Source organism: Dendrobium catenatum, unplaced genomic scaffold, assembly GCF_001605985.2.
Source record: "Dendrobium catenatum unplaced genomic scaffold, ASM160598v2 fragScaff_scaffold_665, whole genome shotgun sequence".
Classification (NCBI taxonomy): domain Eukaryota; kingdom Viridiplantae; phylum Streptophyta; class Magnoliopsida; order Asparagales; family Orchidaceae; genus Dendrobium; species Dendrobium catenatum.
In genome coordinates, this window is record NW_021319127.1 from 3,367,752 (window position 1) to 3,384,801 (window position 17,050).

Genomic DNA, 17,050 nt, shown 5'->3' on the forward strand with positions numbered 1-17,050 from the left:
TAGCCCAAGGAGCATTTTAGTCTTTTGTTTTTCTTTGTCATTGAAGGCCTATTTATATGGCCCTTCTTCTTGTTAATAGTTTTTAGTTTGTATGAATGAAAAATATTGGCCACTTATGATCTCTTTGTGAGTTCACTCCTCCTCGATCTCTTAGTGAGTTCGTAGGAGAAAGCGTAGATCTCTTTTGTAGTTCTTAGATCTCCTTGTTCTACCATTTTCTTCCTTATTTCTTGTGATCGATTTGTCGTCGTGGAGATCCGGTTGAAAGCACTTGTGGGAAATTGGAATTTGCTCCTTGAATTCTATATTTCCCCTACCTCTTCCCCTCCCTTGCTCATTGCCGCCGCCCCCCCCCCCGGATTACCCAGCCCCGGCCTGCAGCTCCCATCCGCCGGCCAGCAAGCCACCGGCCAGCCCAACCCGCCTGCCAGTAGCCGCCGGCCAGCCCTCCAGCCTGCCAGCTCCCTTGCGCCGCCAGGCCACCTTGAGCCCTTGCCGCTGGCCTCCCTTTATCCCTCCTTGCAATTTGAATTTCCCTCCCTTAATGACCTTCCAATTGAGTCCCTTAAATTAGGGAATTAATTAAGAGGAGTTACAATTTTTTGAAATTCAAATTCCCTCTTATTTTAAATTGTGGAAAGTTACTTAAGCCACAATTAAATCTGAAATTAAAATTCAGATTTAATTGAATTTTCTTACTTAAACTTGGGCCCACTCTTATAACTCCTAAATCTCTCTCTCTCCTCCTTATTGGGCCGCCACTCTTAGTGGGCCTCTTTCTCCTTCCAAATGACATATGAACACCACGAATTCAGCCCAAAGCTTCTCCCCATTGCCGCCCCTCTCTCCCTCCTTGGATTAATTTGAAATTCAAATTAAATCCCTCTCCTAAACCACTAAAATCTGAACTTTATTTCAGATTTCCTGCATTTGCCTCTTAGCCCCCACCATAGCTTCAAGAAGAAAGGATAAGATGTTAGATGCTCACTGGTCATCCCATGGACTACCCGCCACCGACTATCGCTCCAACGGACTACGCTTTTGTGCGCCATTTGTCTCCTAGTGGCATGGCTCGGTTGATCTCAATCTTCCTCCATTAAAAGTGCCACCAACAAGAGAGTGAGTGAGAGACCCCAGGTGAGAGTTCTATTTGTTAATTGTGGATTATTGTTTCTCCCCATAGCATTACTCTTTAATTCTATGTTGTCAATTTGATATTGTCCCGTTAATCTAGTTTTGACCGCATGCCTTACTTAATCTTGAATTGATAATTCTGAAAACCTAACTTGGGTAAGCATTAATTCTATAACTAGCAAAGCTTTAACAATCTTATATTAAAATCCCCAAGCAGTTCTTGTTCATCGCAGGTTGTATCACATCAAATTTGATGTTGTTATTTTCTAATGTGTGTCATGATGTTTCTAGATGTTCATGTATGTCAAAAAAAAATTAATAGATTTAGCAAAAAATGTAAATATCACGGTCCGTTTAATTATATTTTACCCGTGCGTCAAGTTTCAGTTAATTTTGGTCAAGACAATACATGCATAAGTATGTTATAAGAACATATAAATTAAATTTGAAGATAAATCAATTGATTGTTGTTAGATTCCAATCAATAAAATCACTTAAGTTTCATGGAAGAAAGATAGATTTCAAAGTTCCGATTTCTCTGGTCATTTCTGCTTTACAGTAAAATATAACATTATTAGCGAGCAGTAATGTAAAAAAGTGGAGGTTGTGCATCTTCTCTTACAAGGACTTAAATTTTATTCCCAGTCGCTTCAAAATATCAAGAAATCAGTTGTGACGTATAGCATGCTACACTAACGTTTAAATCATGCTAATTGATCGCCAAAAATTTAGTGCTTCAAATGCTCAGCTAACAGAGATAATAATATAGAAATCTTGCTTTTCAACGCTACTTAATTTAGGTTAGGTAAACACCTTGATAGCACCCATATAAAGACAGCAAACACCTTGAGAAAGTACTTCTTAAATCGTTGACAATTTGGTAATATTTCATCCTTTTTTTAACTTTTTAGTTTTGATGGTTAGCATATGGTGAGAAATTTATCATAAATAGTGTTATCATGATTTCATTCCATTAGATTTAGCATGTTTTCTTCCATTGTCATTTTTGGCATATTATTGACAGTAATAAAAAACATTTTCACATACAAAAAATTAAAATAGAACCCCGAAACTATTTGAATAAGAGGCAATATTTTCTAATAACAGCATGTATCATTAAAGATCCAATCGAGATAAACAAAATACCTATAGTAGCCTTGGATGAAGTAAGAAGAGCTAGACTATATGTTCTGTTGCAAGCCCTTAATATTGACTCAATTGCAGATTTAACTTTTGGGATGTGATGAGCAATATCATGATCTGAGAATGCAATAAAATGTCAAACCATAAAAAAACATTATATATATAACACAGAGAGAGAGAAAAGAACTAAATTAGTTCTTTGACTCTTTATAAAGGATCAAAATGATTCTCAACTATATTAAAAAACTATTTTGGTCCCTCAAGTCTTTAAAAAGGAATCAAAATAATCTCATGGTAAGACTATTTTGATTCCTCTTTAAAAACTTGAGAGAACAAAAATGATCTTTTAATATAATCAGGGACTATTTTGATCTTTCATAAAAAGTCAGGGGAACATTTTGATCATTTTTTCTATATAAATACAAACCAATAATCAAAGTGGATTTCTAAGACTGATGTAATACCTTGGAAAACTTCCAATCCAGGACGTTTACTTGAGGAGGACTTCGCAATGTCAAGCAAAGCCCTCAAACCAATAACTTTTGCATCACTAGAACCATCTGGTCGCAATAACTCCAATATCATATGGTTCATTGAGAAATCAAGATTGCTTTCAGCTATAGTCACACAAAATTCGACAAGCTTATCATGCTGAGCATCCTGAGTTAACAAGCTTTTTCTTAAAACTGTCAGCAACTGTGAAGTTACACTATCTAGATAATCCCATACACGATTTTTTGGTTGGTAACTAGCATATACGCTTAGGTAAAACTTCACCACACGATGGAGACAGTCCAATGCCATTGAACGATGATTCTTATCCTACATAGAATATAAAGCTTCAGCAATACTGAAGGTAAATAAAAAACAATACACTATAACAAGATCTAGAACAGCTCAAAATAACTTCCATAAGACAACATAAAACAAAGGCATACAGTTTTTTAATAAAAAGAACTACCGGCTAGCTCTGGACTTCGAATAAGTTTCACAATATGAAGCCTTACTTTGAGATATTTGTACAAAAGCTCCATATGCGGCCCAAAATTACCATTGAATGTTTGTGGATCACCAAGGCAGAGAAGAAGAGTCACCAAGGGAAACCCAACCTGAGAAGTCAGAAGAAAGAGCACGTTAAAGTTCAAAATTATAAGGTTAGCATTTAAAGCTTGGCAAATTACATCAAAGGATCTGAGAAACAAGTAGCAATATTTTCAGTAAACTATTCAAAATGTCATAGAATTGACAACTACCACGTCATAAACAATCTACCAACCTAAGTATCAAAAACAATGCCAACTCTAGAGAAGTTACACCAAGGAACTTCAAGTAAATGACAACACTGGCCTCGTGTTTCTAGAGAGAAATTCTATAAAGATGATTAGTTCTTGAATGCATGATCCATTGAGATGAAATATGAATGTTCAATCAAATGGTGGACTACACGAAAGCGAAGTGTGGTAATAACAAAAAACAAGGTCGTATTAAAACAGCAGTCAAAAAGTAGGAAAAGGAATAAAAAAATTCTAAAGCTACCGTAATATGCTTGCTCTGTTTTTCCATCCAATGCATAAGTTGGCCTCTAATTCGAGTAACAGCTTCATACCACAACGTAAGAGCTGGATCCACCCCTGAAGGAGGCCACTCGTTCTTTCCTCCCTCTGTGAGAGGTGCTAATATGCTTGAAAGCATATTGCAGAGGGCATGATGGAGCTCACTTTTCCTTTTATGAGCAAGTCGATTGAGAGGATTTGCTTTTGCTACAAAGGATGCAGATGCATTCAAGCCACCCTCAGTTCTAACCTGCCAAAATAAAAAAGTTGCATCAGGCATAAAAAAATAATTTACTCCCAAAAGAATACCATGTAATCATAATAATCGACCCCTAGTGATGCATGCTATCATAACACAAAAAAGGCATTTTTTATGATTCAAATAAAGCAGCAAAGCTTCTCCAAAAGATGTCCCCACCACAAGAAACATCACACTGGAGGTAGGCATCTGCACACACCACAAAGAAATGGATTAAGATTTTCTTTATCAAGCAAGCAAATTTTGGCAATGCCAATAATATGAGGCATGTTTTTGACAGACAGCACCATAATAATTGGGATTACCAATTGTAATTCGATCAAATGAAAACTCAATTGTAATATGGTGTATGAAAGAACTCAACTGTTGGCAATCATCATGGCACCATCGTATCTCGACATATTGTTAGCACAACTTTTGTTAATATTAACAAGCTCTCTGCTACAAGAAGCTTACAGCTTATGAATTACATCATTATTAGGGTTGCATTGTACGTCATATTCAGAGGCATATTCTAACATATGAATGCTTCGGTCTAATTCCCTTGAGAACAAACCCACGAGTCAATAGCACAATGAGGCTGTCAAAAGGCATTATTGGTTCTATAATAGTGAGTTTGAGTTAATGATAAGGTCACAGGTTTACCATTTGTAGAATTCCATTATTATTTACTATAAAACAGTTTACCTATTAACTATAATCAAGGATGTGGGTTATATTACCCAATTCTTCATTACTTGTTTCTTGCTTTAGCATAGGCAATAAGGAAATTAGTATCCAAGATTCAACGAGCGATATTGTTCTCCTCTCTCCTATTTACATTATATGGATTCTGTAATTAGGGCAATGCAAATAAGTTTGCTTCATCTCAAAATTTTGCATGGAATAAGAGCATTAAGCTAAGATCCACCCTGCACTCAAGTCAAACACTAAATTTCAAAGATTGCTGCCACAAGCTCTTGTCTAAACTTCGAACCATACCTCTAACTCTCGATGCGACTTCGAAGATCACCAATTCTACCTCTCGTATTATTGTCCTCTGCTTGACCTCAATAAAGTTCGATAAAGTTCACTAATCCTTATCCCAACATAGCTCTCAAACCGTGTTCTTCTCCAATCATGTCCTTTGCTAGATCATAGAACTTAAGGTATTATGATGATCAAGTGCAACATAGCAGAAAGACAAATATCCTTCACCACCAATGTAACCAACCCTAAGTCCTATCACGGGCAATAATAATGCTTCAGACAGTAACATTTTCCCCATTAGAGAACAAAAAATGAATGGAAACAATTGCCTTCAATAGTCTCAATCTGATATGGCATTCATCTAAAAAAAGGGAATGACTGTGAAAAGTGAATGATATTGGAAAAGTGAAATAAATCATATATGAGGGATAGGCTCGCACATATAAAGACAAAAGACCTGATGAGATAAGTCTACACTGTCGAAATTCTAAAAGTTGAAAATTTGGATCAAACCTTAAATGAGATAGCAGCTTCAATTCTAAAAGTTGAGAATTCGGACTCAATCTTGAATTGAAAAGCTGAAATAGTACAAAAACATATAGCCATTATATGACTTGTATAAAGGTATTGAACAGTGAACAAGACAGAAAGTGATGTTATGCATTTCTGATAATCAGTATGATATTTATATTTTTTTCAAATTAATTGTCAAAATGTTATTATTATTTCTTATACATTGCTTGCGTATTCCATTGAGACCTAACTCATTAGCAGTTGTACTACTATAGGTAAGGGGAAGGAGCCAGTGGAGTAATAATGATGTAGAACAAACATGTGAAGATGAGTTGCTTAAAAAATTTGCACGCTTAATATTTTGAGAACAATATTAAATAAAACTTATGCCGATTTAAACGCTAAGATAAAACAATAAGGCGATAAAACAAGCTTAGGCTAAATCACATGCATAGGAGTTAAGGTCGTAAAACAATCAATTAATCTAACATTGCGTACGTGGTTGGTTTTCAACGATAATCCCTAAACTAACAATGAGATTAGTCACTAAGAGATGTCCCTCACTCAACTCTCTAATATACTATACTTTAGAGGAGAGAATTAACATAGTCCTAGTGAATCAAATTAAAACCATAATCAAGGATGCAACTATGAAAATAGAGAGTCGGTGTCGAGTTTACCCAAAGATAAGAGAGATAAGCACTCTGGCAAGGTCGTTTGAATGCTGGGAAAGAAGTGGGCAGCAGTCAAGAGCCTTCTCGCACCAAGGAATGGCTGGGAAGAGGTGCAAAACTTCAGGACAACAGCAGTTTTGACCTTGGATAGGCCTTGGACAGCACCCCGTAATGCTTAGAAACGTCTTGGCATGCCCCTTGGGCTGCTGGGAGCTGTGGACAGCAAACTGTGGTCTTCCTTGCTGCTGGACAGCAAGACACGCTTGATGGATTCGGAGAGCAGCAAGCAGGAATTAAAGAAATGATTTAATTAGGAGGAAGATTTGAAGTTGACATTCAAAATAATCCCAAATATGATTGGTAGGGACGGCTGTTAAGGGCATTAATGGGGGAATTTAATTAGGAGTTAGTACTAGATTGGAGGAAAAATAGGGAGAGAGAGAGAGAGAGAGAGAGAGGGCCAGCCATAGGAAGAGGGAGGAGTTATGCCTAGGTGCAATGTATGTGGACCAAATGCATTAATTGGATATTGAAATTAAATCTGAAATTTAATTTTAGATTTAATGTAATTAGGAAGGTTTCTTAATTAAAGATTATCAAAGAGGAAAGTATTTGAAATTCTAATATAGAATTGATTTCAAATAAAGACAATTTCCAAATTGACATGAGTTATTTTAGGAAAGTAATTAAGGGAAATTTGAATTTTGAATTTCAAAATCCAAGGGAGGTTTAGAGGGAAGTGGAGTTTGGGATGAGATCAATCATTCCAACCCAATTTAAAATTAAATTGGGATTAGATTCAAGACTTGCCTAATATGGCTTTGTAATTTATGAAACTATTTGAATTTCAAAAGTTGAATTCCAAATTGTTAAGATTAAATTCCCAAATCACTTAGACTATTTTAGGCAAGTATTAATGATGAGTTAATTCATCATTCAAGGAGAGAGAAAGCATGTGGCCGGTGGTGGAGCTTTGGGAGGGTGGTGGTTTGGTATGGAATTGGGGGTGGAGTTAAGATGGGGAAGTTGGGCCGGGTGGGGGGGAAGAAACGGCTAAGGGAGGCCGGCGGGTCTTGAGGTGGTGGTCGGGTAGGGGAAAATGAGGGGCGGTGGAAACAGGGGCAAGCCAGTGGGGAAGAAGGGAGAGGTCGGAGGAGATGCGAGGAACAAAAAGTAGAGCCGCAAACCTTGGACCCTTCCAAAGGTTGACGGGTATTGTGATTGCCCACACCTTGGGTCTTCCTTCTTCTCTCAAATACTCAATATTGAGGGAGACAAAGACAACTCATAATTTTATTAATCAATCATCATCCCAAAATACAAGAGAACTAGCCTATAAATAGGCCTCATGAAAAGAAAAGAAATTATGACTAAACTGCCCTTCGGGCTACAACACCACATGACCACCCCTAGGGGTAAAATGGGAAAAACAGAAATATAAAATAAACTAATACATAAAACACATAAAAAAAACTCCAGATCGTAGCCGCTGATCTCTAATGTCCTCATCAAATAATCAGGACAGTTGACTACTCTTTTGTGTATATACACTTTTTGGGTGTATAAGGAGATATGAGTAGGAGCTGTACAGACTTTTGAGTATGTAAATAAATTTTAAAAAGTTAGTAAAGTATGTATTTCAATTGAGGTTGTATTTTATCTTAAATGTGTTACATATGCTTAATGTTGTTATATATAAAATTTGATATGTTAGAATAGTCTAAATAGGCTACTCTTACTCACCTACTTCAGATATAAATAGTTCATAATGAAAGTTAGTAAGAAGGAGGTCTATTCAGATTCTCCTTCTTTGATACCCTCTAAATTGACTATAAGAGGGGTCAAATTTAGGGATCAACAGAGCTCGATTTAATTGATCGGGTTCAATTGAACACGATTGGGTCCGATTTAACTCAATTTGAGTTGAATCAACACAAAAAATACATCAGCAAAGCTTTGTTTTGTTAACAAATAGTAAATCAGCATAATGTCATGTTATAAAGATTGTTAAGGTTGTATTGGACCGTGACATTTTCAAGAGTAATGTACAACAATGACCACAGAGCCCTTAAATTTATTACCATGAAGCTCTACCAAATATATCGAGCACAAGGAATCACTTAAATATGATAACAATCATCTAAAGTTCAACAGTGCATCCAATGGACATGTTTTGTATCGCAAAACATGCTCTGACATGAAACTAAACATTAAGAAATCCTGCAAACAAATTTATTCACACAACCATTATACATGTAAATATGAATCATTCAAGAAGATTTTCTTTTAACTACTAGGGTAAACATGCAAATATCTAAGTTAAACACTGAAATAAGAAAGCTTGTGTCAGACAACTTTTTCTGTCTTCATTTCAAGCCAAATCCATAGTGGTAAAATTAATATACTGATTATATTGGTGAAAAAACTTTTTAGGTCAAATTTAAATATTCTCTTCTCACTTTAAATCCTTTCAAACTATCAATATATGTCCTTGTATCAGACAACAAAAGGTCAACAACCCTACCAAAAATACTAGAATTGGACCTCTATCAACTATGTAAACCTTTAAATTAATGTCTACTTATGAAATAAATACCACAAATATATATTACAGAATTTACAATAAAAGAAAAAAACTGATCAGTGAAAAAAAAAAATCATCTTATAAATTTTCTTAAAAGAAATATGGAAAGAGTGGCAAAAAAAAGCGTTAAAATAATTTTTAATCAGTATAATCCATATTCAAATAATTTACTAAAAAGGTCTAAAATGACAGGTAGCAATACACACCATAGGAACTCAAAAGAGGCGAGAGACCTCAAACTTAAAATGAAAGTAAATAGTGCTCACCCCTAACTTAAGATAACGCATTCCATTTATTATACTTAGTGTCTCGCTTCTTGCAACACTGGTGTCGATTCGTCGAGTATTCAATTCCATGAAAAATCGTTCTGTCACAGAACTAAACCTATAAAACCCAAAGGAAGGCTTCAGTATTTTAACAGAGGATTCAAAATACATAAAACGGTTAAATTTATACATTAAAACAAGAGTGTTAAATCTCTTATCAGTGGAGAACGTCTAGAAACCATATATTATAGCTTAACTTTGCATGCTAAGATATTAGATTTTTAAAGAAACAAGAAAACATTAATGAATTCTTCTGAAATGTTTGCATGCAAAACATAAGATCGGCATGAACTATGATTCATGACTTTGCAAAATGATTTCTTAAGCAAACATATCTTGGAAACCAAAGGCTTGCACTGTGAGAAACTCCACATACTGCCCATAATTTTCTCAAGTTAGGGCCATAACAGAACCTAAACATCATGTTTCCTAAGTCTGAGGCAATTAATATGCCTTTTGATCTCAATGGTAAAAAAGTATACAACCGTACATTTGCATTTTTCACATTCTAAATACTGAAGACATACAGAAGTCAAATTAAAATGTAAGCCAATAATACAATTGAATACTTGAACAACACACAAACTAACAAAAGAAAGCATTAAAAATAAAAAATCATAGCACCCGAAGAGCAAGCAAATGTGCCTCTGCATTACTACGTGTTAATGCATCCCAATCTCATGGTTTCTTAAGACTTTCATATTAAGAACCACAACTTTACCAACAGAAATTCTCTAGCTAATTGTGACTTCACGTGAGAAAATTGGTTAATCAAAGATCTTTCTCTAAAAGATTGCCACTGTAGAATTTAAAATGATAATTTGTGATGTTGAGAATAGTAGTAAATCAGGGAAATAGGCTAGATGCAAGGGACATAAAAAAACACCATAATACAAAACTGGAAAGACGTACACCAGACAAGTTAGCACCTTTTCGTGCATTATCTTAAGAAAGTAGGTGCATTGTAATTGATTGGTATTAGTTAAAGTTAAAGCGCCAGGCAACATTGTGTACAACATCATCCAGAGGGTGAAGTAGAATCCATACAATACAAAGTTCACCAATCAATAATGCAACAGTGCAAGTTTATGAAGCTAGAGAAAATTCTACATCCTAAAAGATTTAATGAAAAATTAACATCATTATACTGAAATAGAGTCACTTTAGGCGCACCAAATGGGTTATCTCCAATGCAATCTAGAGTCCAGTTATGAACCAGGAGTAAGCCTGCATACAAAAACCACTATCATAACCTGAAGTGGCTCGAGCCTCCTGCACTGGGTATGCTCCTAAATGTCAATCAGTTTGTATATAGATATACCAATAAAGCATTGATACAAACCACACAACCACATAAGAATACCTTAGCAATTTATACTACTAGAAACTATTATTATTCAGCATATAATACACCATAGGCATACAGGTTCTGAGAGGATCCACTGCGAGAGTACTCATGGTGGCTATAGATATGCAATGGAAGATGGTACACTTGATTTCAAAGTAATATATTATCTTGCAATGGTGAATACATGCTTGAACAAACTAAAAGATCACTTGGTTACCTACAGAAGTGGAGTCATCAAATTACAAATAAAGCCAATAGTGATACATTCTTTCCTATAATCCTTATTTTTGCTACTAAAGTAAAGTGTCATAGAATCTACAAACTAGCCTTAATCTAAATTCCTCTCCTTTGATTGAGAGTGGTAATAAACCATAAGGCTTACACCTAAAGAATTGGGTGGGGATTTTCAAAGCTTTTAGGGTTGTAATTTAGTCATTTATATTAAGTTGAGCATGACAAATGAGAATGTTGAGATTAATGTATGTCAATACAATGAAGAAAAAATTAAGAAATGTTTATATTTAAGGAATGGATGGAACTGCATTTATTTATGATAAAGTGAGAAAAAATAAATATAAGTTGTTGTGTAACAAAGGATGGAAAATGCACCCGTTAGATACGTACATAAAATTAGCATCATAGGATTCAAAGAAAAAGAATAAAAGGTTACATGATTCAAAATTATTCAAAAAGATTTACGAAGAATATGTTTCGCGCCTTAAACAATACTCGACGGGAATGAAAAGTGAGGATTCATAACACCAACCCCAAATAGTTAGAATAAGGCTAATGAGATTGATGATCAAATTGTTGAAAACTCCCATCCCAAATTGTTTGGACAAGGCTATGAAGATGATGATATCAAACACTACTGCAAAAAACATATAATCAACTATTTCAACATCAAAATCTGACATTAGATTTTTTAAAGCACAAATTAAATAAGCATAAAGTTGTGAGTCTACAATTTAAATGTGATTCAATCACAATTTACCTTTTTCTCATACAAGAATTGTCAATTATTTTGAGCCCTAAGACAAAAAAGAAATAATAATAAACAAGAAAATTGTTCAAACATACCTGATTTTTGATAAAGCACCTAAAAGCTGTGCAACGAGGTCCAAGAGAAGCCCTCTCAAGTCAACTAATGAAGGATACTCAACCTGACTGACAACCCTGCAAGAACAAAATCACCCGGTGAATCTCTACCCAGATAAGTGAAATAGGGCTTGCAAAGTGCACTACTAGTAAATCAAGAACGTGACAGAAACATGATAGCAGCCATGTAAGATGTAACCTGCATGCAAGGTGAACGTGCATGCAATGGCATTGCAAGCAAGCCAGGAAGATGCAGGCGCGAACTTCATTTTTCACAGCTTAGCTAAACGAAAGAGAAGGATAGAGATGGGTTAAATCCTTTATCTATGATGAACCGACACTTCTCCTCAAAGAAGCATGCAATGTCCAACATGTATCAGACACGACACACGTCCAACATGCAATCGACAGATATCTGACACGCTGAAGAGGTGTCCGATTAAAAAAATAGTTAAAAAAATTGGACACACATGTTTAAAATATTTTAAGAACTTTTTTAATATAATTTATTACATCTCAAATTTTTCTTTAGTAAAAAAAAATAAAAACAAATCTCTTATTTCCTCTCCAAAACCTCAAATCAATTACCCATATTCAATACCTTATTCCCTGAATATTTTCATTTTCATTTCTCGCAGTTAAGATTTCACAACAACTCAAAGTCATCTCAATATCGATGTCCAATGCCGTTAAGTCATCTCAATATTGATGTCCAATGCCGTTATAACATCAGTATTTTAAAACTATCTCAAAATAAAATTTTGATGTTCTGTTGACATTGACGCACCACAATCACACCCCTGTGCCATATCGGCATCTCATCTTTGTTCGATATCGTCTTGATATCTACTAGACTGCTACCGATGTCATCACGAGATTGATAACCGACGCCGTCTTAGCATCAATGTTAGATGCCCATTACACAACAACGATGTCATATTATCAAGAGCATTGTTGTCTCCCCTCTTAATGCAAAACATAACATGATATCAAAGTCCAACTCTTGACATCCTAATATTAATTTTTTTAAGCACAAATAATAGTTAAATTACTTATAATTTCTCAATTATTCTTAATATTTTGCTTATTCAATTTTTATATATTATACATAATATTTAATATATAAAATTATAATACCATGTTCAACTCATGTCTATTTTATATTTTTAATAATTAGCATGTCATGTGCCTCATGTCCATGTTTATGTATCATGGTCCTCTATCCATCAAAGCCATTTTATGCTTGTTTTTTCTTTAGTTTAGAAGGATATAATATTACTCATATAACAATTGGGTATATGAGATAGTTGAAATATACGATAACTTGATCTCAAATATAACTTAATTAAGTTCGTGATCTAACCCAATTAAATCAAGCCTCAACCCTGGGACTCAAAATAACTCAAGTAGTGCCTAGTAGTGCCCAATCAAAAGTACTCAAATTAACTAAATTTAACCCAATCAAAAGTACTCAAATAAACTAAATTTAATAACTTCAAACTTTATGGTAAATAATAGCAAGATTTAAAAACTTAACGGATCAAACAAGAAATAAAAATAAAGCATCATTTAAAACTTGCTGTAACGCTCAATCAATCATACTTTGGACTTCCATTAAAAATATAAATAAGTGAACAACCTATCTAACAGTCCAAAAATGAGAGCATTGGCCACCCATTTACTAGCCCAATGTGAAAAGAATCACAATCCAAGTCGGGAGAGATGACATCGATTCAAAATTGACATCAAATCACAAACTAACATGTAATAAAATTCCGAAATATTTAATCCTTTTCATGTAACAAAAACAAATAAAACTAAACATTCAGATGGATGATTCATTATTTGGATTGAAATTTCACAAGCCGTTCAAGCTTGTTAAAGTAGTCCCCTTTCTCCCTTAGAGAACTTCCTTGCTGTCCTGAGGAGTTTCCAAGGTCAAAAACTGCTGTCCGCTGATTTCTGTAGGGTTCCCAACATCGTATCTTTCATCCGAAAGACTCCAACTGCTGTCCACTTCTTCCCCAACACCAAAGTGACTACGCCGGAGCTCCGTATTTGTCTCTCTCTTTGGAATATTAAGCGTGCAAATTTCCTTTAAGCAACTCATCCATGTAATTATGTTTCACATCACAATCATACTTTGGACTTCCATTAAAAATATAAATAAGTGAACAACCTATCTAACAGTCCAAAAATGAGAGCATTGGCCACCCATTTACTAGCCCAATGTGAAAAGAATCACAATCCAAGTCGGGAGAGATGACATCGATTCAAAATTGACATCAAATCACAAACTAACATGTAATAAAATTCCGAAATATTTAATCCTTTTCATGTAACAAAAACAAATAAAACTAAACATTCAGATGGATGATTCATTATTTGGATTGAAATTTCACAAGCCGTTCAAGCTTGTTAAAGTAGTCCCCTTTCTCCCTTAGAGAACTTTGACAATCATAAACATAAAATTGTCTATGTATGATTGAAAATTTGTATTTATATAAGAATTAGGATTAATTTTAAATAGGAAAAATGAGCAAAATGATTTAGTTCTTGAAAAGAAAGGAGGATCTTTAGGAATGACCTTTCTTTATTAGATTTAAACAAGAATTTGACTTTTAATATGACACAATGGAGAAAAAGGATTCATGTAGCCGACCCCACGTAGTGGGATAAAGGCTTGATGTTGTTGTTGTTGTTGTAGGGAAAATGAGAAAAATGGTCTGTTAACTCTTTATGAATGACCAAAATGGTCCCCAACTATAGTAAAAGACCATTTTGATCCCACAAGTCTTTAAAAATGAATCAAAATAGTTACTCTTTAAGAAGTTGAGGGATCAAAATGATCATTGAATATAGTTGAAGACTAATATGATCTTTCATAAAGAGTTAAGGGATCATTTTAGTCCTCTTCTCATTTTAAATATAACTAAAAAAATGTCAATGATAAAGACATAAAATAATGCTTTGTGGCATGTGTTCACGACACTAAAATGCATAAAATTGGAGAGGTTTAAAATAAAGTTAATTCTAATAAAGTCTCATAAAATTGGAGAGGTTTAAAATAAAGTTAATTATAATAAACTAATTAAATCCCATTGAGTTGAGTTTATGATGCTTTACACATGATAATATAAGCAATAGTCAGCCCCAAGTTAACCTGAAATGGTATCATATAAAATGTGACCAATCAATAAATGCATAAACTTCCTAAAAAAAGAAACACTTTGGATACATAACAATTTTGTAAATGTCAATAAATAGATGCAAATATTTGCGTTCATTTCAAGTACATTGATAAACATGAAATAAAAAGAATGTCAATACATTTAGAATTTTCAAGAAATTTTAAAACTATATCAAAGGTTTCAATAGACCCCTGAGTAACCTCTTTAAAACCGTGAGCTGGAGGAATGAATAATTATGAGGCTTTCACCCATGAGAAGTTTCAACTACAAATTTAAATAAATCATGACACAATATTAAGGATAATTTGATCTAAAAAACAATCTATCTCCCAAAAAAAATTCTAATCTTTATTTTTCTTCCATACGCATCAAGAATGTTGCAAGGTTCTTGGGTTGGCTTTTCATGCACGATCAATAAATATATAAAACATAATATATACTTTACATGTTATTTAATCAATTGAAGTGGTAATGATATTACAACTTATTGTCCAATATTATTATAAAATAAATTGATATTAATACATAATATAGTTAAATATCTTCGATCTATTATACATCAATAAAAGATAAATATGAAGTTATAACGTCTAGGGTTAAGGCCTTTAAAATGAAAAATTTTCCTCGGAAGTAAAAAGCTATAAGAAAATATCATTAAAATTATAATTAGAGTAGCTATGATATATTGATCTAGGTGTTGGCCAATAACTAAGTTATTCGAAGATAAGTGTGGAAAAAATAAGTATGTTAAGATGGATATCAGTAAAATTAGTAGTAATAGATTAAGAAATTAGCATATTAGAGAAACAATGGAAGAACAATCTATAGAAGATAAGATGTTAGAAATAGATTTAGGAGGTTTGAACATGTATGCAGAAAAAGATGCACAGTGAACCGAGTAACAAGACAAAATGAAAGACAAAACTAATGAAAACTACCAAGCTAAATGGACAAATGATGTGCTTTGAAAAGAATAGGACAAAAGCGAAGTACCTAGATCAATGATTATGTTAAGGAAACCAAGAAATGCATAGTTAACTGCTAGTTTCCATTAAGATATCATACATCAACTACTTCTTCAAGTTTCAATAGATACCCACTTACCAAATTACGGTGTTTGAAATTTTAAGTTCAGTTAAAGGACAAACACCGCTACAAGCTAAATATAAAATTCAATAGCCATAACATCAGGGACATTGTGCTCAATCAAAGACACAATACACAAAGAACAAGAAGCAATTCAAAAAGCATAGCAAAAAATTCTTACTGACCTGTCTGCGTTGATTAGCCAGTCAAATACAAAATTTTCTACCCCCCCCCGCCCGCGGTAAAATTAGTAGCAATAGATTAAGAAATTAGCATATTAGAGAAACAATGGAAGAACAATCTATTGAAGATAAGATGTTAGAAATAGATTTCGAAGGTTTGAACATGCATGCAGAAAAAGATGCACAGTGAACCGAGTAACAAGACAAAACTAATGAAAACTACCAAGCTAAATGTACAAATGATATGCTTTGAAAAGAATAGGATAAAAGTGAAGTTCCTAGATCAATGATTATGTTAAGGAAACCAAGAAATGCATAGTTAACTGCTAGTTTCCATTAAGATATTGATGAGGACATCGACAGACGCTACCGACATGTTTATCGCCGGCGAAACCGCAGATCGACGGCCACGATTCAGCGCCTCTACTTTTGATTTAGATGTCATGATGTATTTTATTATTATCTTGTTTTATTTATTGTCTTTCCATTTTTACCCCTGTGGGGAGTTATTTTGTCATTATAGCCCAGAGGGCAATTTGGTATTTTCTCTTTGTATGAGTTGAGACCTATATATAGTGGTCTCATGTATTGTTTTGAGGTTAATGAATATTATGAGTGAAAATTTGTTTTGAATGTCTTGTCTTCTTCTTCTTCTTGTGGAGAGTTAGAGAGGAGAGCGAAAGCCCAAGGTGAGGGCGAAAAGCAATACCCACCAGTCATTGGAAGAGTCCGTGGCTCGTGGTCTATCCCCAACATTCGATCCCCCTTCCTTCTCCCCCGACCCGCCGGCCTTAGCTTCCTCTTGGCCGCCGGCCACCCCAACACCATCATCCATCCGTGAACCTTTCAACCATCGACCTCACCTCCCATTCCCCTCCAATTCAAATTTTGAAAATTCAAAATTTGAATTCCAAAATCTTTCCAATTTTGGAATTTCCAAATTATGAAAGTTTTAAATCCGTTTTAATGACGAAATTCAAATTCAAACGG

General features: G+C 34.3%; 1 protein-coding gene across 2 annotated transcripts in view; it reads right to left on the reverse strand.

The window, feature by feature from the left end:
• LOC110092133 (cell morphogenesis protein PAG1) overlaps positions 1-16,100 on the reverse strand; it is a gene marked incomplete at its 5' end in the record, with an annotated part of 53,054 nt that extends 36,954 nt beyond the window's left edge. For both annotated transcript variants that reach the window (XM_020816530.2, XM_020816529.2), the window contains 7 exon segments: positions 2,281-2,394; positions 2,742-3,099; positions 3,285-3,386; positions 3,814-4,080; positions 9,096-9,213; positions 11,584-11,679; positions 16,064-16,100. In XM_020816530.2, the coding sequence (XP_020672189.1) occupies positions 2,281-2,394; positions 2,742-3,099; positions 3,285-3,386; positions 3,814-4,080; positions 9,096-9,213; positions 11,584-11,679; positions 16,064-16,100 (1,092 nt within the window).
• Between the last annotated feature and the right edge of the window lie 950 nt (positions 16,101-17,050).